This window comes from Stegodyphus dumicola, chromosome 6, assembly GCF_044657685.1.
Source record: "Stegodyphus dumicola isolate Sdum_Otavi_A_Nest chromosome 6, ASM4465768v1".
Taxonomy (NCBI): Eukaryota; Metazoa; Arthropoda; class Arachnida; order Araneae; family Eresidae; genus Stegodyphus; species Stegodyphus dumicola.
Window position 1 is genome coordinate 46,738,544 of NC_140773.1, and position 22,051 is coordinate 46,760,594.

The 22,051-nt window shown below is 31.3% G+C and overlaps 2 protein-coding genes across 6 annotated transcripts in view; one reads left to right on the plus strand and one right to left on the minus strand.

The window, feature by feature from the left end:
* The window catches only part of PCB (Pyruvate carboxylase), a 129,527-nt gene extending 118,397 nt beyond the window's left edge, over nucleotides 1-11,130 (minus strand). Inside the window, exons 1-3 of one of the 5 annotated variants that reach the window (XM_035358796.2) lie at nucleotides 10,980-11,130; nucleotides 10,251-10,361; nucleotides 2,709-2,858 (exon numbers count right to left, since the gene is read on the minus strand). In XM_035358796.2, coding sequence (XP_035214687.2) covers nucleotides 2,709-2,850 — 142 coding nt within the window. In that variant the 5' untranslated portion in view covers nucleotides 2,851-2,858; nucleotides 10,251-10,361; nucleotides 10,980-11,130. The other 4 variants (XM_035358793.2, XM_035358795.2, XM_035358791.2 and 1 more) reach the window with 4 other exon arrangements.
* A 2,075-nt stretch (nucleotides 11,131-13,205) lies between these two features.
* LOC118188375 (BTB/POZ domain-containing protein 7) overlaps nucleotides 13,206-22,051 on the plus strand; it is a 62,655-nt gene continuing 53,809 nt past the window's right edge. Inside the window, exon 1 of the mRNA XM_035358790.2 lies at nucleotides 13,206-13,380. The gene's annotated coding sequence lies outside the window, so the exon portion shown is untranslated. The remainder of the gene's footprint in view (nucleotides 13,381-22,051) is intronic.

Genomic DNA, 22,051 nt, shown 5'->3' on the forward strand with positions numbered 1-22,051 from the left:
GAGGGTTGTATGTTTATACCATAATTTGACTTTTATAAGAATGATTATTCTAAATCTTATGTTTCTATGAAAATATACTGTGCTTTAAAAATATGGATGATAATATCAGCCGCTCTTTCAGCCACTTCATACGCAACAACTTGTTTATAAATAAATTATGCAGATAATGTCATAAAATATTTTCATAAAATTCAAATAAACATCAAACGAAAGTTCTCCGTTTTAGACAATTCAAATTAAAGTAAAATAGCAGACGATAAAACGCCGAAGATAAAAATTTACTCTTACAAATATTTTTTTAAAAAAAGGAACAAAGAGAGAAATTAAAAAAAAAAATAGTTAAAAATTTGAATAATATATAATTTTAAAAAAATAGCATTTCATATACAGTCAAAAGTCGTTAATTCGGACACCCATAATCCGGAATGATCTATAATCCGCCACTTCATACCTCAAAGCTACAAACTTTCTGCGCATGCGTCGCGTTCACGCATGCGCACAGGCGTTTACGAGAGCGCATAAGACCCTTACAGCTGCGAATATGTTTGTGCGCATGCGCGTTTAATGTGTAACGGAGTTATACGCTAAGCTAAAGTTATCTAATTCAGTTAATGTTGCAGATTGCGTTGTTCCTTAATCTTCGAATTGGATCCGGCTTATTATTTTTTGCAGACTGTTAGAGCAATTTTATAAAAGTAAGCTTGAACTTTCGATTATGTCAAATAGAATTTCCGATATATATTTACTACAAAGCGAAAGTATGTTTTGAAATCCGAAATCTGTTTATCAATTTCACGCTGCTCTGCGGCAGAGAAGGGGGCAGAAACGTCATTATTAGATTATGATAGATTAGAAAGATTATGTCAAATAGAATTTCCGATATATGTTTATTAATATGTAATTTGTATCTACAAAGCGAAAGTATGTTTTGAAATCCGAAATCTGTTTATCAATTTCACGCTGCGGATTGGAAGTTGATTTGTTAGCACTATCCTTATCTTCAGAGCAGATGTTTTTATTTTATTCGGTTTATAATTCCGTACTAAGTGTAGTATTTCATCTCGATATACTCCGTCTTTGATATGATTTAAATCAAGTTCCTCGTCATTATAATTCGCTTCCGATAGTAAAGAAAGTGACCCAGAGGTTATTGAAAACGAAAACATTTCGATTGACAAATTAGTCGGTATTCTCAACACAACAATTATAGGACTTGAACAGCGGAACTTTGTAACTAAACAAGAAATTATGTCTGTTTAATAGAATTTAAGAGAAAGTATTATCACATGAAACAAAGCAACTTACATTGAAGGAAATGTTTAATAAAGTAAACAAATAAATATTAAGGTTTTTCTTTTTGTAAATTTTGATACCCTTTAGATCATAATTGTTCTTTATTTCATAAATTACGGTTTCATATTTTTAATTTTGTAATTTCTGCATGCCATCTTACCAGATTTGAACTGATGATCTATAATCCGGAAAAATCGATAATCCGGAATCGCCGAAGTCCCGACGAGTCCGGATTAACGACTTTTGACTGTAGTATTAATAAATATTTATTATGCATCATTGAGGAAAAAAATTTCACATAACTAATTCTCCGTAAAATTTTATTTGAAATTTAAGGTTAAAAACAGCTGTGACAATTCACTGTAACAAAAATCAATAAACCACATTTGGTGTTATTATCGCTCAAAAAAAAAAGATGCCAAATTTCAAAACGCGAAAATATGTAAATTTGTGTATATCTTAGAAAATTTTGAATAAAAAAGTCTAATTTTTTGCAGATATGCTTAGAAATACACCTACTTTAAGATGATGATAAAAATTTCATAGGTTATAATTCAAAATATTTTTTGAAAAATTTATAAAAATTACTTAAAAATAGAAATTTAAAAAATAAAACACAAAAAATGGGTAAATTTTATTTGGAATGAACCTAAATGTTGAAATGTGAAAGAAAAAATCAAAAAGTTTAATAAAAAAGAGATATTAATAAATATTTGCCAAATTTAATTAACATTGAGAAGCTAAAATTTTAAGAGCTAATATTTTAAAAACGACGCGTACGATTTTTACAAAACTTGGTATTCTGGCATAATTTGAGTTGTAGAATCAAAATATGGAAAAAATGGTACGTTATTTCAGAAAAAGTCCGATTTTGTGTCAAAATACCTATGTTAGAATAGTGCAATATATAAATCTAATATATATCCTAAGTCGCGTTTTCGAGACATGAATAATGCAGTTTGAATTTTGTCAATTGGTCCAGTAGAACGGAAGATATAGCACTGTCCCCCCTTTTTTGGGGGGGAGCAGTGTACATACAGATGTGGCAAAAATAAAAACATTTTAAATCTACTTTAAATTTATTTTAAAATCCATTCTAGGGAAAAAAAAAAAAAAAAAAAAAGAGTCCTTTATTCTGTTTGTAAGTACAGATATCAAGCAAAAAAATAGTCAAAATGGATTTACGTATGGTTAAAATGGATATTTCTGTTGAAATACGACACCTAAAATTTTTCGTAATTACAATAATTCCTTTACTTCATACATGGACGTTAAAAAAAAGAAGAAAAAGTAGAAGCAAGAGAGAGAAAAGAAAGAAAAAAGAAAAGCAAAATCAGAGGAGGTGAGAAAAGTATGTCATCACTTAAAATAATGTGATTGGTTTAAAAAATGAAAATGTATATATTTTGCAATACCTCTGTTCGCTACTAATATTTTTTTAATAGGTCGATGAAGTACTTCTTTAACCTCTCCATGGTTTTTTCTCATTTGGTGATAAATAAGAGAGCGCCAAAGAAGAGGCTTGCCAATAATATTCCTAATGCTGAACTGCTGCATTTTGGGACCTTAAATTATTAAAAGAAATTATTAGTTAACTCATTAATGTACATAGTTTCAAAAGAAGATTTGAAAGTAGTACATTTATTATTATTTTAATTAAACACAATGAAAAGACTTCTAGCAGATTCACTTTGACTTCGAATTACAATAAATCAAAAGCGCATCATGAAAATGATTTTTAAATACATTAAAAAATTTCCAGAATTCCACATATTATAGCGAATAACATTTTACACTAAGAAGAATACACACAATTTAAATTTATTTGAACTGCATTATTATAAAAATAATACTGAACCAACCCTAGGTCTTTTAAAATCCTATTTGTTGTTCAAATTTCTTTTTTGAATTGCAAACTTCATATTAATTGCAATGATTAGCATATATATATATATATATTTCATTTCTGAGGTTACGGCCCTCTTTATTTTAGCATCATCTCTCCTGCCCTCAAGTGACCTCTTAAGTGGTATATCTGATACGTTTTCCTTTTGGAGGATATATATTAATATTTAAAAATATTTAAAATTCTCTAGTAAAAATAGTTATTCGTTCCCCATTCCACCTCCAAAAGAGGTTAAATATACATTAGAAACTATTTTGATTAAAACTAGATAAGATGAAAACCCTATTTAAAGCTAGATTGAACATAATAATGAACATAACCGTGTATTTTAGGCTTTAAGGAAAGGGTAGATATCACAAAAATATTTTATTGCCAGATATGTGATGAACCTATATCATGGAGAATTGAAAACAGTGCGAGAAAAGATTACAAAGAATATAATACTGATAGACGTTGAATGATTACAAATCACTTCAAACTGACAATCATTTAAGTTACAAATGATACAGATGGACTAAAAGGCAATATGAGCACCTCTTACATAATTATTACATAGAGATGAAAAAAAAAAGGAGAAAAGATGTGCAAAAAATAGTGCAGATATTTCCTGTTCTAACGGATATGCTACATAATGTAGCTTCATCATTTATTCAGAGTGAAAGGTATTTTTAAATAATATTAAAAGCTGACTGATGTTCAAGAACTTGAACACTAATTTCAGGGCTTAGCTTCAGTAGCTCCACTCATGTATGTTCACAAATTCAGTACAACAAAGTAAAAGCAAAAATCGTCACACTAAGATTCATAAAACAATTGTAGATTATAATATTAAGCATGCATATTCAATTGATGACATTGGCCTTCATATACAAATAATATTAATGGCCACAGATTGCTCAAGTTAACATTCATTTTCCGAGCAGAAGTATGCTAAAACAGAACAACAGAACAACTATGAAACAAGGCAGGTTGGATGTCTAATCTCTATTAGACAGAGAAGCAGATGCAATATATATGAAGTAGAAGTTTTAAAAGCACAATCAAATACAGGGTCATTAATAATTCCATAAAAACATTTTACAAATTCATAACAAATTATGCAACTAATTAATATTAATATGTTAAAACAGTTAAATTTTCCTCTGAATGACATTCAAGTTTTTACTACAAACAGTTTAATGAGTCTACCTCTACTGTTAAAGCACCATATGTGATAATTTCATTTCACCCAATAAGTGTGCCAGTTATAATCATAGTTGACAACCATTACATCATCAGCAATAAGTTTGTAAATGTCCTAGACATTACTGAAATATTCCTGAATATTACTGAAACTTTTTTTGGGGGGGGGGGAAAGCCTGCACGTGAGATTAAATTCAAAAGCTAACTCACTCTGTACGACCTATCCACATTTGTGGTGCAATTGGTATACTCTCACAAATGTGTGTCTTTGGAACCAATATTAATTGCAATGTTTTCAATAATAGTCTTTGTCGTAATGAGTCAGATAACTACCATGTTGAAAAAGTTAGTTATAATTATTTTCATCTAACTTTGGAATGAATGAAATTTCTGAAGACATGTAATCATACCAAGAAATTTTAAAATAAAATAAATAAATAAAATAAAATAACTTCAGAAAAATTTAATTTTATTTGAAGGCTAAACATCCCTAACAATTAATTTATGAAATTGCAATTTATATAGTTGACAACATTAGGAAAAAAGATTATAATACTGAATTCTTTGTAAGGAAGTATATTTTCAGTAGCAAGATCTGTGCATGATATAAGTGACATCTATTTCATTTCACCAACATTTAATTTTAAAAGGACACATAAATTCATTTTTAACATTTTTAGGTTGCAGATAATGATGGATGTTGTGAAATCACACCATACAGTGGCTTGTGCTGAACATAATGACTCTTTGCAACACTGATGGACTCATGGTTCTTCTTATTCCCCAAGCACTGTTAATACCCACTTGCTCATTATGCTGCTACAACATTTACTTGTGCTATCACAAGACAGCACATTGTTTTCAGTCAAAGACAATGTTTGCAGGTCTCAATCATGATGACCTGCAAACACGATTTTAATTAGCCATCTCAGTTTTTCTTGAAAATTACACAACAGTTATTAGCTCTGACACCTGAAGAAGTGCATCAATTCAACCAGCTAAACTTAAGTATTTTGAATACTTCATACACTACTAACTAGTGAAAAATGACATACCAAACATAATTAGTAGAATCCAAGAAATCATTGAAAGCAAGATACTACTATTAGAATATAAGGTACTATTCCATTTTGAGGGCCGTAAAAATCGCCAAACTATTGTTGATGCCAGTGCTATTAAAAATAATTGCGGCAACCCTAACGCAAGAAAGGAAGTATAATAGTAAATAACTATCTAAGATTTTATTATTTTAATTTAGATGTAAGGTTAATTTCATATACTTTTTATTATAATAATTTATATAAAAAAGGCTTAACATAACTGAATGGAAGCATAAGAGTAAATAACTATTTCAGATCATTATTATAATTTATATAAAAAAAGGCAAAACATAACTAAATGGATTCTTGCATTGCTATTTCGCTATCGAGTTATCGCTAAAGCATAATTTCATCTCGTTGCTTGTTCAAACATAATTTTCTATAATGAATGATGCCTTTTCTTTGAAAAAATTCTATTGCAGACTTTTCGTCATGGGCAATACCCAAATTGTTAAATCCATAGGACATCAAAAAAGGATTTAAAAATTAAACTAGTATTTCAATGGTGTCTTAAGAAATATAGAACTATCTAAACGCAATTTGAAATAAGCGCGTACTCTAGATTTGGTGCGCTGTTAAATGGCCGCATATGCTAGATTTGGCACTTTTACTCATACATTTTTGCTGCAGTTTTTTTACGATCCTCAAAACGGAATAGTACCGAATATAATTCCATACATAAATATGTCATGAAGCAAGACCTACATGAATGACCTAATCATAATGAAATGAAGCTAACTTCTGTTCAGTCGGATGGCATGATTTGAAGTGTGGTGGAACGTAAACCGATGAAGGTTTATGGTAAACCATAGTACTGAAGTTGGATGTGTTACGTGTGATCAGAATGTCGAAGAATGGAACAGAATTGGATGTCTCAAGTCCAAAAGTGAATTGAATAGCAGGAGTAATGAAATCCATTATTGAAAAAACTTTATTTAAATTATCTTTATTACCATCAAGCAGGGTGAAAGTATTGTTTATGTAGCAGAACCATACTGGGAAGTTTAAAGTTTCAAATAATTTTGATTCATAATAATGTACGAACATATAAGCCAGGACGGGACTAAGAGAGTTTGCCATGGTTAATCCCTCAGTCTGCTCGTAATACCTAATTTGGAAAACAAAATGCATTTGTTTCAAACAGAATTGAGTAAGGAAAATCAGCTCATCCGTTTCGATGCAGAAGAAATTAAATTCATGAAGTCTGGTTTCTAGACATCTTAATGCATCTTCCACTGGAACATTGGCGGATAATGATTTTACATCAAAAGAAACCATAAGTAAATTTCTAAGAGAAATGCTTTTAACTTTTTTTACAAACTTTATTGAATTTTTTATGGTGTAAATGTTATTATCTAATAGATCTGAAAATCTAGAAAATAAATATTTGGCTAATGGGTACGATAGGAGAATAAACGACCGTGAATGAGGCAATGCCTAAATTTGATACAATAGGATGGAAACGAATACCATTTTCATGAATTTTGGGAAGAGTATGTAATCTGGCACAATTCACAACAGATGGGATAAGCAATTGTTTTAAGTTGGTCAAGAGGATCTGTGAAGATTTGATCACAGTTTTTATTTTTGAAAGTTTCAAAGGTGAAGGGTCTTTAGGGATTGGATTATATGGTCCTTCTTTAAGAGTTTACTGAAACCATCGATGCAAATGTTCTTATCCATGACTACTATCTCGCCACCTTTGTCAGCCTCTGAAATGATAATGCCCTTGTTAGAATTAATTCCAAGTATCGTAGGTCTTTCTCTTGCACATAGATTTGGTTTCAAAGGCATACTGTTGAATTTCACATCCTGAGAAAAAAGATGCCTAATAATTTCTTTCTGAAACTTTACTGAATTTGAAAGCTTTTTCGATAGGAATCAAAATCTTTGGAATCGAGGATTTTGAGGTCTGCAAGAAGTTAAAATTATATTTCAGAATTCTCTCTTGTTCTTCTGATAAACTAACATTAGAAATATTAACTATTGGCTTAATGTTTACAATGGAAGATTTTTTGAACTACTTAAATTGAAAGATGGTTTGGGAATTTAATTGCAAGGGTGTTTTTTATGATGGTTAACTACATTTTCAATTCTAGATCAGGACTTTTGTTCAATGAAACTGAATTTTGAATATGAATTAGCGAGTTTCAGATGAAGCTTATATAACTTAAGTTCAAATCTAGATAACTGTTGGTGTGTATCTATTATGATGGACCCAAGCAAGGCTAGTTTGCAGTTTACAAAAATTCTTGAAACACGATTGAAAGTATTTGATTAGACTTAATCTGAATAAAATAGGGAATTAATTTTTTGTTTAAACTTTAGTAAAAAGTCAAGGTGATTCAGAAATTTCTGTCGTTTCAGGCGTAATTTTGTGAAACGATTAATGGATGAAGGCAGGATAAATAATGAAGGAAATCAAACTAACCAAAAATAAAAGCTCAAAACATGGAAAAAATTTCACACTAAAAAAAATGAACACAAAACAAAATATTTGCACCTAGCAAGCATGTAATTAGATAATCACAGCACAAAATCAAATAAGAAAAATTAAAATGTGTAAACCATAAATCAGACTTTAAAAACTGGAAAACATCTACCGATATTCATACAATCACAAAATGGCAAACACACCACGTAGAAAAAGGAAGCAAAGCTTAAGACATCCAATTTTCTTCCATTCCTCGACATTCTGATCACACATAACACATCCAACTTCAGTACTACTGTTTACCATTAACCTTCATCAGTTGCCTCCCAGAACACTTCAAATCATGTCATCCGATTAAACAGAAGTTAGCTTCATTTTATTCCTTTGTTTTCCATGCACTTCAAGTTTGTTCCTTCAGATTGGCTCTTGATCAAGAACTAATTACTTAAAAGCAGCTGCTACTGACAAGGGCTTTTCACCCAACATTATTAACAAAGCAGTTAAAAACTTCTCATCTCAACACACCAAAAGGCACACTCTTTGAGGAGATCATTCCTTTCTTTTGATCAATTAGCTATAAAATTGCACATATTTTATAGAAATTTAACTTTCGAGTCGTTTAATCTTCTATTAATAAAATTCCTAGTTCCATACTTTCCAGATATGAATTTCTGGTATATTTACAGGATTCCTTGCCAATGTGGTTTAATTTACAGTAGTTAAACTAAAAGAATCTTAAAATTTCTACTTAAAGAACATGAGGCATATGTTAGCAAAAAGGAAACACAGAAGTCATCTGTTGCCCAACTCTGTTAGTCCAAAAATCACACTTAATTACACCCTCAGATGTATGGTGTCGCCAAATGTGGTGATATGTGTTCTGAGCTGGTTTGGGGGGCAACTGTGTGTTCAGCGATGGTTTGGGGCACGATGTTGTTTGTATGGCAACCCATTTAATGTTGAAACTTGATTTTGCTGGAGTGGTTTTTTTTGGCTAATTGGTTGGTTTGGTGGGCATTTTGAAATGGCTTATATTGCAATGAAAGATGTGGTGGCAAAATTTCAGTCGCGTATTTTGGATTGTGTGCAATGTAAATTTAGTATTAAAAGCTACTGGCGAAATTTTATTCACGAATGTATACTTTGTATGCTCTGTGTCTCAGAAGATAGGGGGAAAGGATAAAGTGATGGAAATTTATGAGTTCTGCTGATGTTTGAAATTGATATTTCTGCTGTTTGAAGAAGCATTCACAATGGTAAGCACATTTTAGTTCTTTTTTTTTTCCTTATATTGTAGAATGTTATCTTTTTTTTTTTTTTTTTTTTTTTTTTTTTTGCTATGAATTTCTGTTGTTATTGTTGTTTTTTGAATTGTTTGTAATTTACTTTAGTTATTTTAGTATATTTTGTTGATTTGTGCACAATGCTAAGGCTCTGTGCGATGCCTAGATTGTGCTATTTGCTGATGTTTTTTTAAGTTAAAACATAACACTGTGTACATGGCATTGTTTGAAATTTATTTTGTAATGTTAGTTTATTTTAGTGAGGCTTTATTAGAGATTTAATAAAGATAAGTAAAAGTAAATTTTAGAGATGGATGCTATGACAGTACTTAAAAAAAAAAAGAGGTGATAGTATTTATGGCAAAGTTCACCTGCTTTAAGTATACTAGAACCATATGTTATAATTTCAAGATCTTACAATCTCAAAGAATATTTACTAACTTATACACTCAATGTAAATACATAAGAATAAATAAGCAAACATTGGTGATAATTTCTCCTTACATATAAATTGTCAATCACACTTAGCTCAAGAGAATAATTATCTTTGAAGTCCAAACATATAAGTTATACAAGGAAGGGTTTTAAAAAAAAAAGTGCATTTTCTTTTTTCAAATAAATAAAAAACTGCAATGCACAAAGATGTGTTAATTACTTTTAAATTTTTTTTTTAAAGAAGTTAAAACTACGCTTGAAGGTGCTATGCTTTTCTGACTTGGAGATTTATAATAAATATTTCTATGTTAAAATAACCACTGCATATACTTTTGCAAACATTTGAGATTTTCATGTTATAGATTGGGCACTTAAGTTCACTAATATGGGCAACTAAGTGCAGCGGTTACTTTAATAAGGAAGCACCTTTTAATCAGTACAATAGTATACAATATTAATTCATAAATATTCAATATGTAATAAAAATAAAGAACTTATCAAGATGAAACAACACTCCACAGAAATACAAATTAAAAAAAATATGCAAAGTAAATTTAAATTTAGATTGTTAAAAGAATTTAGTCTTAGAAATATATTTACAAAATACTGATAATTACCTACAGGTTTTAATGCTCAGAAGAAAATAAGAGAAGCTTTATTTTTTAAACTGAATTTTCTTATAAAACATAGTTATTTTTCTTTTATTAGTCTACAGCTTTCTAGGGAATCTGAAAAGTAATAATAAAAATTCAATCGTTTTATAAGCATCATTAATTATAAACATAAATACCTGCTACTCAGAAATTCAATGAATTAATTTTAAAATTACATGTAATAATTCAAACATTTTGCAAATTACTCTTCTGCACAATTTTCAAAAAAGGAAAAATATTTGAAATTTCGAAAATCATTTTTCTACACTATTTGGAAAAAAGGAATAAGCTTGAAATCCCAAAATACTGTGAAAAGAATAATTAAAAAATCTTTAATTTCAAACTGATAATAAATAATTATTATTAAGCTCTTCACTATCTAACAATAAAAACAAATAATTAAGCACAGTTACGTAAATTATTACAAGCAAAATGTAAGGAGATCAGCAAAACAGAAACAGGCCAGCTGATTTCAAAATTTAAAGAGTATACCAAAATATGTCATGAAAAAACATGCGCATATTAAAAAAACCCAAGAAAACAAAATAATGTTTTGAAAAACTACACCGCTAGTTTATATCTTAAATTCTCATCAAAGTGCAAACAAAAGTGAACTTTAAGTACGGTTCACAGTACATTTCCTAGATTTGCAAATTTCGCAACATCGCTATCACCTTGAAGGAAATAACTCACGTGCATAAATGGATTTTCATTTTTCTGGCAACACTCGGTAACTTTTGTTGCTATGGTAACATTATGGCAAAGTGCGAAGAGAACAAAACGAAATAACCCGGAAATTATTTTTCTTATTATTCGTTTCGAAAGTGTACGATCTAAAATTCACAGTCTGATGCAGATTTAAATGTCCTGCATGTGCCGGTATATTCAGTTTAGGATAAATTTATCGATATATCTTCTCCGATAAATTTTCGTTTTGCTTTTCTTGAATATTGTCATTCATATTTGAAAATGTTGCATATCTGTTCATATTTTAATGCAATTTAAACATTATAATTTTAATAAAATATTTTTTATTTTAATAGAAATCTGCATAAAGTAATTAAAAGTTTCTTAACAATGCCAAATTGATGCAGTTAGCAAATTCTGAGATTTCTTGTTATAATTCTTTTTTATTGTTGATGCATGGATTTCCTTGTGCAGAGTTATTCAGAATTTCTGAGTTATTTGATCCAATTTGTAACTCCAATATTTCTCTGCAATGAGGGGAGGGATACTGTGGATTTCAAGTAGAATGGGGTTGCAATCGGATGAGAGGGCTGGGATTGCAGAAATAATGCATCCGTTTATAATATTATTGAGATGAAGAAGTGTATAAGTATGGGAATTTAGGTGGTGAAGCAGTTCTTGTGAACTGGGATTGCTATTTGGTGAGATGTATACATTAGATATTTTTTAATTTTTTGTGTTCTATGAAAATTTCTATTGCGTTACTTTCGAAAATGGTGATGGGATTCGGTATTTGAGAATGTTTTATATTCCTTTTAACAAATGTGATTATGCCGCCACCTCTGCCAGTCTCTCAATCCGTTAGGTAAGGATCATAATTAGCATATAATACTTTGAGTGCTGGTCTAAGTGAGTCTCTTGCATGTTGTTGTGGACGTTATGCTCAGACAATACATAGGATAAATTAATAACTTAAATGATAATTCCAGAATGGATAAAGCGTATTTTAATTCGCAACAACAAAAGAAGACGTTAGAATTACAACATCGAAGCGAACTTTTTATGCTTACGTTTTTTTCTTCCTTCCAATCTAGAGAAACTAAACTTCGTAACAACAAATATGATTAAGACACAATAACACGCCGAATAAATACTAATTCAGAAGTCAAACAACAAAAATCAGCGTTTAACGCTGATTTTTGTTTGACTTCTGAATTAGAACAAATATGATGTTATACGAAGAGGTAGCTGAAACAGTTTAAAATATTTTTTGCCCCACATGCATTTTCGTCAGTTTTCCTCCTCCAATTCAGTCACCTTTCAAAAATTGCAGAAAAACTACTATTGTTTTACATTCAGAAATTTCACCCTTCATCCAATTTTATCCAGATGAACAATTCGGTTTCAGATATAAACACAGCACATATCATCAACTCCTCAGAGTCATCAGTTTAATCACAGACGGGTACAACTGTAAATTTCCGACGGGTGACATATTCCTCGATATCTCGAAAGCATGAGACCAAAACTGACTCTACTTGTTGACCAGCTCCCCGATGACCATAACTTGTGACGTTACAGTTAGTAGAGTCGGTTTTGATAAAACCATTAAGCCTATGAGCCTCTTAATTGAACCCTTCCTTGATCCTTTATCTTTGGTTTACCCCCGCAGCGTCACTAGAGTCAATGTCTAGTGACCGTCTTCCACTTTCGCTAAGGCTCCTATATACCTACGGTCTAGAGGAACTTAACTTTCGCCGCCGCTAGCCAACGCCTCGCTAGCACGGACAGGAACTCACCCTCACTTCATGCAAGCCTTCTTTTTACCCTTGACTTTTATTATCGAAGGCCGAGGAAAAAAGATGTTTTTTCATCTTAGTACTCGATACCATTATACGATCTTAGTATGCACAGTTTCAAAGATTCAAGATGATGAGTCACAAGAGCAAGAGTAGTTTGCTGGTCTAATAGTGAAACCTCCCTTCAGTGGCGATACTTATGTGCATTTATGAATCATGCTAGAACCTCCTTGGCAGTAACCGAGTAATGATTTCCAAATTTCTGATTAAACTGACTTGTGAATGCTCAAAAAGTTATTTGGCAGAATACTGGCATTATTTAAACAACAGAATAATTCAAATTTGAGAACTGGCTAGAAACGAATCTGAGCGATTCTTAAAACGATGGAGCTGGCATAAAACACTTCAACTGTTACTATTTATTACAGATGAACATGGCGAATGTTTTGGTATGGTGGGTTCGCTTGTTACGGAGTCGATGTGTAACCAGGTCATTTCCAAATTTCATAAAATCGAGTTATACGAAAATATATTTTAATGCTTTTCATAATTTAAAATGTTAGAAAGAAGTAATTAACCAAACGCATTAAATATAAATCTTCTTGCTGGTGAGTATGAGATTAATTAAAGGGTATGATTGTGTATCAATGTTTACTAAATATATTGCTCCACTTTCCATGGGAAGAAACCATATGATTTGATGTTTATTTTTTTTTTTTTTTAATTACACAATCTGACCTTTCGATTTAAAGTAACATTTGAACTGAGGCATTTTCGTGATCCTGCCATTCTGATGACATCATAAGTTTAACTTCCTCATTGTTTACTGTGGTATATTAAGGTATTATAGAATACGTAATTAAATATTCCTTACATGAAGCAGCATAAATATATCGTGATATGTTTTTCAGTGTAATGTCTGTTTTTTATCTCAACTAATTGAAAAATTAAATTTATAAAAAATAAATTTCCGTCTTCCGAATTTCTTTACTTTGTAAAATTGAAAAGTTTTATTTTTTGGGGGGAGGAGGAATGCAAATTTGTTACAGCTGTGCGAAGTTCTGTATTAAAATTTTAAGTAATCTATTTAAGTTTTGCAATCTGCAATTATTTCAGAAAGCATTTAAATTTTTATTTAATTCGTGTTTACTTAGCAGATTTGATACATTTATATATTTAATAAAAATATTTGCATGATACAAATTACCTTCTGTAAAGCTGAATTGAGATACTGCTTTAATTTTCTCAATATTTGAATTTTTGTTTTGCTTCAGAAAATAGTCATAATTAGTCACAAATTAAAAGTCTTGTGCTTATATATGTATTATTGTACATGTATTTCGATTGGTATACAGAGAAAGAAGGGGTAATGAAATTCTCTTTTATTAAATTCAGTGAATCTTCTATTTGTTTAGTGGCAGTCATAGAAATTTTCATTAAATATTTATATAAATTGCTTGCATTCTTTCCTGGTATCTTGTCATCACTTTTAATAAGGTAAGGATTTGGAGCAGTGTAATAATTTTATGTATATTGAAATGGCAAGTATTTTGATACTTATTTTCGTATGCTCAAATTTTATAATGTTCATATATTTTTTAAAGTGTTATCAATATAGTGCAAATGATTAAAATCTTATTGAAGTAGTGATTTCAGAAAAGAATGTTTCAAACATGGAGTCAAAGATTTTTAAGTTGGCTGTTATAGACACTGAGGGTAATAGTTGTTTAAGAGTTTGGAATTTATATTTTTTAATTTGTTACATTTTTTTTAACCCAAGGGGTTAATAAAAAAGGGGTAACATTAGTTTTTAGGCTGAAACTAATACGCCTATTAGTCAGGACAGGATTTTGCGTTGAGTCACTACATAAGTCTGTATCACTTTTCAAATTGTTGCCACCAAATGTTATCACCATCTGTTAGATTTTAATACATGAAATAATGAAGAATCTGTATGATTGTATGTATATTTCTCATATTGCAAAAAAACAGTACTACTTAGAGCCATCAAATTTTGAATAATATAGTCATCTAGGGCTGTGGAGTCAGTAGGGAAAATGACCGACTCCGACTCCTAGAATTTAAAAACTCTTGACTCTCTCATATATATGTAAATATATATACATGTGTTATAAGTAATTTTTTTTTAAGTATAAAAGAAGTAATAGGTGCTACAGAAAAAAAAATTGATGACATAGCAGATTATTTATATTAATTAACATTTATTATGAAATGGAAAAACTAGCATTAGTAATTTCTAAGAAACAGTACAGCTTTGGCAAGATCTTTGGTAAAGGACTATAGATCTGATTTGATAACTTCAGAGCTGAGAAAGTCTTTCCACACAAACTTCAATAGGAGAAAGAGCTGTTACTGTTAGGGCTACTTCTTTTAACTTTTCAGGATAGATTTGTATAAGTTCTAAAGAGGTGTATTGCAAGAGCATTCATATTTCTGTATTTCTTCAAGGGCTGCGTAGAAATCTTGTTTGTATTTTTTTTTTTTTTTTTTTTCTCATTTTTATATCTAAAGTCTCTTGGCTCTTTATTTTCATTTGCTTTGCCTTAGCCTTGTCAATATTATCCAAATATTTCTCAAAATCTAATTCAGCAATGATAGAGACTCAGTTGCAGTGTCTGTAGTCTAACTGTCATGATTTGAATACTCCAGTTGTTCGGATAATAATTTCATTCTCAGTGAAAGTTCATAGATGCCTTTCTTTGCCTTTTTAATTTGTTAGTCATCCGACAAATTTCTGTGTTTTGGATCTACATATATTGAACCCAGCAAGATCACATTGTCTAGCAAACTAGTTTCTCTTTTCTTCATTGGGAAAATGATTTCTTCTGCAGTAAGCCGTCCCATTTTAAAAAGAACAAACATCACATTTTTTTCATTTTTGCAGAAACAAGCCTCCTGTTAATTCTTCAGTTTGTAGCTTTTTTGTGGCTGTATACAGTGTAGAAAAAAGTTTCCAATTCTGCCAGATCATTCCACAGTGTTCCTGTTAGTGAAACATCAGGGTTATCTACATCTTCTCAAAAGTTCTTAATTTGAACACCCTCTTTATCATCACATATATACTTCCCCATCACGTTGCTTGATCTATAATGAAGAATGGCATTACTTTTGGGAATCCTTGCAGCTATTGCTGCTTGCCTAAATTTAACAATGAGATTTGTAGCATGGGTATCAATGAGATTTTAGCATTTGATGCATTTTTCAGCCATGGGCTCCTTTTTCTTGTTGTGAATTATACTACAATAATGCCATCTATGAGCTGGAAAAGTAGCTAAATGAATCAATTTAATGAATAGGGGCAAATATCACATCCATCCTCCTCCCTTATATTTATTTATTAATATGTCAATCAAATGGAAAATAACTAACTATTATTCAGATATATAGTCCTTAAATAAAAATAATAACTCAGTTTGTCATTAATTTTCTTTTTCAATTCACTTTCATTTCATTTCAAATTGAAAGTGTCGAACAAAAACTACAAGACTCCATCTCCGACTTCTTTTATCCAAAAATCTGCCTAACTCTGATTCCGACTCAGACTCCACAGACCTGTCTCCATCGGAATATGAGGACCTGATAATCTCGAATTGGAATTTGTTTTATTGTCTGTTTCATATTTTGTAAAACATTAACGAATGTTTCATTAACCAACTCTACGATTTCAAAGCGAGCAATAGCAATACTGTAGGGAAAAATTATTTTTATCACTAGAGCAAGAGACTGTCTATTGCAAATTCTCAAGATATGCTGTTTTTAAATATTTTTATCCCAAATGCCCTGTAAATATGTATGTCTGTGTAAATGAAAAAACACCTTTTTGGGCGTAATATAAAATCTGAAAGCTTTTGGATTTTTTTAATTGTTAATTATTTATTTATTTATTTTTGATCTAAGAAGAGTTTGGAATGTTTTAAACTGTCCAAAATTATTCACTCTCTTTAGTATGCTGCTCTTTAAAGTTCAGTTCTGTGTTCAGTTCACTTCTTCAGTTCTGTGTAAGTATATATGTTAACAGAGCTAAAAATAATAAATCATTAATGTCTGTTTCTTCTTCTTGAATGACTTGGCCGAGTGGGCTCTGGCCTTCTTCAGACATCTCTAATTTTGGCAATTGTTTTCCAGTTTTTAACCGTTAAAATATTTAGATCTTTTTTGACGTAATCAATCTATCTCAGCTGGGATCTGTCTGAGCTTTGCCAGAAAAATTTTCTTGCAGTAACGACTTCATTCATTTTAGCCAAAAGGCCAGCCTGTTTAAGTCTCTGTAACTTGACGAATTTTACAACATCAGGTTGTTTGTAAATTTTATAGATTTCTAAATTAGATCTTCTTCTGCCTAATCCATCCACTTGGACCCCACCAACAATTCGTAAGATCTTTTGCTCAAAAATTCCTAGAGCTTCGTCATCATATAAAGTGAAATGTCTCTGGTGCATAAGTCACGACAGATCTTATAAGACTTTTGAAAATGTCTGTTTAGTTTTATTTATTCTGTGTGTGCTTTTAGGTAAAATTAATGAAGTATGTAAGATTGTGTGTTTTACATAGTTAGAAATTTTTGTTATCTTTCATACCGTAAGCAGAGCAATTTTAGCGTATGTTGAAACTGGAGGTGCGGATAATCAAAGAGTACCAAACTGTTGTGCTGCTTAATTTACTGGATTCCTCCCCACACACACATAATAAATTTTTTCAGGTACAGTAAGACCCCGCTTAACGCGGGGGATACGTTCCATCGAAGTAGAGCGTAATGCGAAACAGCGCTAAGCGAGGCTATCTTAACATATAAATAATGGGGTTAGGGGAAGACGGATAAAAAATGGTTAGGCATTAAATTTAATAATGTTTTTTTAATAAAAATAAAATCAAACATTTATTTCTTACAAAAATAAAAACAATATAAACGCATATACTTTTAAAAACAAATAAAATTCTCAGTCAGATCATTCAGTCTATTCTGGGTTTCCAATTTTCTGCCTTTTTGTCAAGAAGGCATTATGATAGATTGGCTTAATGGCATGTTGCGTTCAATTTCGTCGTCAATCCATATAGACAGTCGTTTTTCCATTTCCTCTATAATGTTATTTTTAGAACGGGTAATTCTAGTTGCAGTTGCCGATGACAGTATTTTTTCTTTATTCTTAAGAATTGTCCTTATTGTTGAAGTTGCCAAAATCAATGCAGCACTAATTTGAGATTACGTTCACCAGGATCTAATCTTCTAATCACTTGCATTTGAGTTTCCAGTGAAATGCTTTTTCTGGTTGCTTTCTTCTCTTGTTTTTTATTATCACCCATGATAAAAACTAAAGATCATAATATTTGTCACTGTATTAATCATTATAGTATTATACAAATTTAAACTTACAATAATGTCAACAAATGTTTCAAATGATAAAAATGCGTCCACAAAGCAAGAAACACAACTACACTGTTTCAGATATGTTATTTGGAAACCTAGCGCTGCGCACAATTTCGGAGAATCCCCAGGTTGAAATAAAAGAGCGCTAAACCGAAACAGCGTTAAGCGGGGTCTTACTGTATTTGTGATTTCTTAAATTTCAAAATATTTTTTTTTTTTTTTTTTTTTTTTGCATTAACTAAAAGAATAAGCTTATGTTTACATTTTTGTCATGGACATTATGTCCATGGATATACAGGAATAAAAATGTAGTGAAAATATATTTCAGGGACCACTTGGCGATTTTTTGGCACCTCGCCAGTAAAATAGCATCCAAAACATAATGCAATAAAACATAATTAAAACAAAAATATAGAATCTCAATAAACTGCATTTTAAATCAAAATATTGACTTACTTTATTTAAAAATTCCGGTTGATCTTTACATTATGGTAACTTGGCATTTTTTTGGTGAAAATTTGGCGACCAACTCTCCTACAGCAACCCTCTATTTTTTTTTCCCGCCGCCATTTTGTCTTCACGAAGTAAAGACATGTTTCTTTTTTTTTTATCTACTGAACACTTTTTCCAACAATCTACTAGCCGAATTACACTTATGCTAGAAATTTTATCTAACAAAACTGCTTAATCATGACAAATATTCACTGCAAAATTGGGAAAAGTGCACAATACCATACTCCTTATGTGTTTTTCAAAATAACACATACGCATAAACATGTACGCGCCGACTTATTTTTACTTAAAAAAACATCCCAGAATTGCACAAAAATGGCATTGCGCACACTCTTCACTATATCCATGTACACTGCTTTTTTCTCATAAATTAGAAAAATTTCTCGAAAATACATGACAATTTTCTCAATCTTTAAACCCGGTAAAAAGAACATATATGAAATTACCTGATCGCGAAAAAGTATTTACCCTTTCCAAATATGAACATTTCCACATATAAAATAAATAAAATATCCAAAAACTTTTACCTCTAAATCATCTATTACATTATACACGTCACCAACGAATTCATACCGCAAGCATTACAAATACTTAGTATCAAATATTTAAATTATTTCCATGCACGTCTACTTCAACTTAAACGTATACCAAGTTCCTACAAACATAAAATTCACAAAATAACTCTCATTTAATTAAAATATAATTAAATTCAAAAACACTACTTAAAATATAAATGAGCACATACATTAAATTAATACATACATAAATACCCATTTCGAATTCACTTTAGTTACGGCCATGGGATCCAAAAATTCACGAACACTGTTTCACACAACACAGAATAAAGACAAATACAAAATTTCCAGATTTTTTCCCGATTTCTCCCCTTTTCCGATTAAAGAACCGTAATTCGTCCATTAATATCACATGACATATCCCATGATCTCTCATTTCCCTCACACAAAATAATGCGTAATCGGAACTGAGTACTGCTCACATTATTACCAAAGTGCCAGGTAGTAACCTTTATCGCCTCCAAAATGTCGCCAAACTACCAGTTACCATATTGTAAAGATCAACTAAAATTCCTGTTTCTTTGATATGTGTGCACATAGAAATCCTTAACAAAAGCTATTTAAAATTATCTAAACTAGAATCTGTATACTGCCATCACCACATTAATTCACAAAAGTAAAAATGAAAAATATCCTTCGTATTGCTGGACTGTCAGTAGCATTTCTTCCAAAAATCCCTTTGTTTTACACCCTACACACCTTCCATAGTGTTGATATGAGTCCTGGTTTTAAAATCCTTAAATCTTGCTGCATAATTTGCCAAGAGGTGAATGAAGCCATTTAAATCTTCATTTGCACACCAGTCAATCAATGTTTTTTCCCCAACGTTCCAAAGTGTACAGAAACTTTAGGTTAATCATACCACCAGTAGGCATTTTATGGTGTAAAGCACAATATAAGCAAGGTACTTCGTAACCAAGATTCATACCTAAGTAAGCCCTTACAAATATTTTCCTATCAGTCAAAATCACGCATTACAACCAATCATGTCATAACAGGGTTCCCATAACATTCAATTATGCAGGTTGCCATGAATGAAATAACAACTTGGCAATAAGTGAAACAATAACTTGACGATAAATAAAACAACAACTTGACAATAATCCAATGGGTACCCTAAAATATAGACTAACTAAAAGTATTAGTGCTTTTGTTATAATAATCCTGAAAGTGATTAAGTTCCTGTTATAATGCTATAAAATTAATTTATTCATTTTATGTGTGATTTGCTTTGAATATTTGAATTACATTGTTTTAATGTGAAAGCAGGGTCAGTCTGTAAAATTGGATGGGGAATCCTTAGACAGGAATAGGTTTTAAATAAAATTTAAACAATTTTGAGAGGAGGACAGTCTTACATAGGCTTCTTTTCCTCAGGAACTTTCTTCTAATTAAATAGTCTTTTACGTGCTCCTGTGTTAAATTTAAAAGGTATTGTATTTGCTCTTAGTATGTAGGTATCCTCTCGTCTTGAGTGATGAGCTGTTTTGACCCTTAAATAAGTTATGCTGTTTGAATTTTTTCTTGTTTTTTGATTAAAACAACATGCATTTATTTACTTTTCTGAGTTGTCTGTTTGCATATTATTCTTTTTATTTGTTAAATGAACAAAAATATTAGTATGCAAACAGACATCTCAGAAATCTGTATATTTGTATAGTTATCATCTTCATATTTGTACTGGTTTATAGAACATTTCTATATTTGTATATTGGTTTCTTTAATTCTTGCACTCTTTCCCAAATAATAACCAGGGCTTCTATTTTCACTTTTTAACAGTGAAAATGTATTTGCAGATTGATGAGGGGGAAAAGTGTTGATTTGATATTTTGACGAATTATGCTTTTAAACAGAGCTATTCCCAAAGAAGATGGATAAATATTGTTATGAAATTTGCAGACGCAGTGACATAGCTTCCTCACAAAGCAGTTTAGGGTTGCCATAAATAGAAAGGGAAGGCAGGGCTGCCACATTTAACAAGAAATTGCCCATTTGGCGATATGCCATGGATGGATGGAGAACCTTCTGGAATGAGTTCTTACCGGTTTAGCCTAGAATGTTCTCAAACACAAGCTGAAAGCTATATAAACCCTGCTGTTCCACAGTCAGTTAGTGTGCCTCGTCTAGAGTGTGAGATAGTTAGTGTCTCGAGTTAGTCACTCCGTGCTAAGTTGATCAAGTCGACAGCCGGGCAGCGAGTGCCGAGTGGGTCGTCGAGTGCATCAAAAGAGTCTCTGAGTATATCACGGTTAGTGCATCGTCGAAAGACTCTGTTGAGCTCCGGGAACGACTGAACCGAAGAGTCGAGGGCTGTGCTCTGTCTGTTGTCGAGTGCATCGTGAGTTGTAGTGTGGAGAGTCTCGAGAGTACATAGAGTTCCGAGAACGACCAAGCAGGATTGGAAGCTGTACTCTGGTGCTTTGGAGTGAAGCTGTCTCCACTGTTATAGCCTGATAACCTGCAGGCTGTGTCGCTGATTGTTCCAACGTGTTTACTGTAGTTCGTCGACGACTGTGTAAATGTGTTATTAAAGCTGTCCTGATTAATATTTGCTAAATAAAGTGTGTTTCAATACTTCATCAAGTACTGTCATCATTATTCACTCCAAATCCACACAAACCCCATACAAATGTGAAGGAAGAAAATAACACAACAACTGATGTCAGAAGTGGAGTTTGCGAGTGAATGCCAGTGACCCGCCTGCAGAAGAAAGCCATGGCGGAAGAAACGACTTTTTAGCCGAGATGAGTGTTGAGATGGAAGCTGGACAGCATGAGATGAGTGCTGAGATGAAAGCCAGGCAAG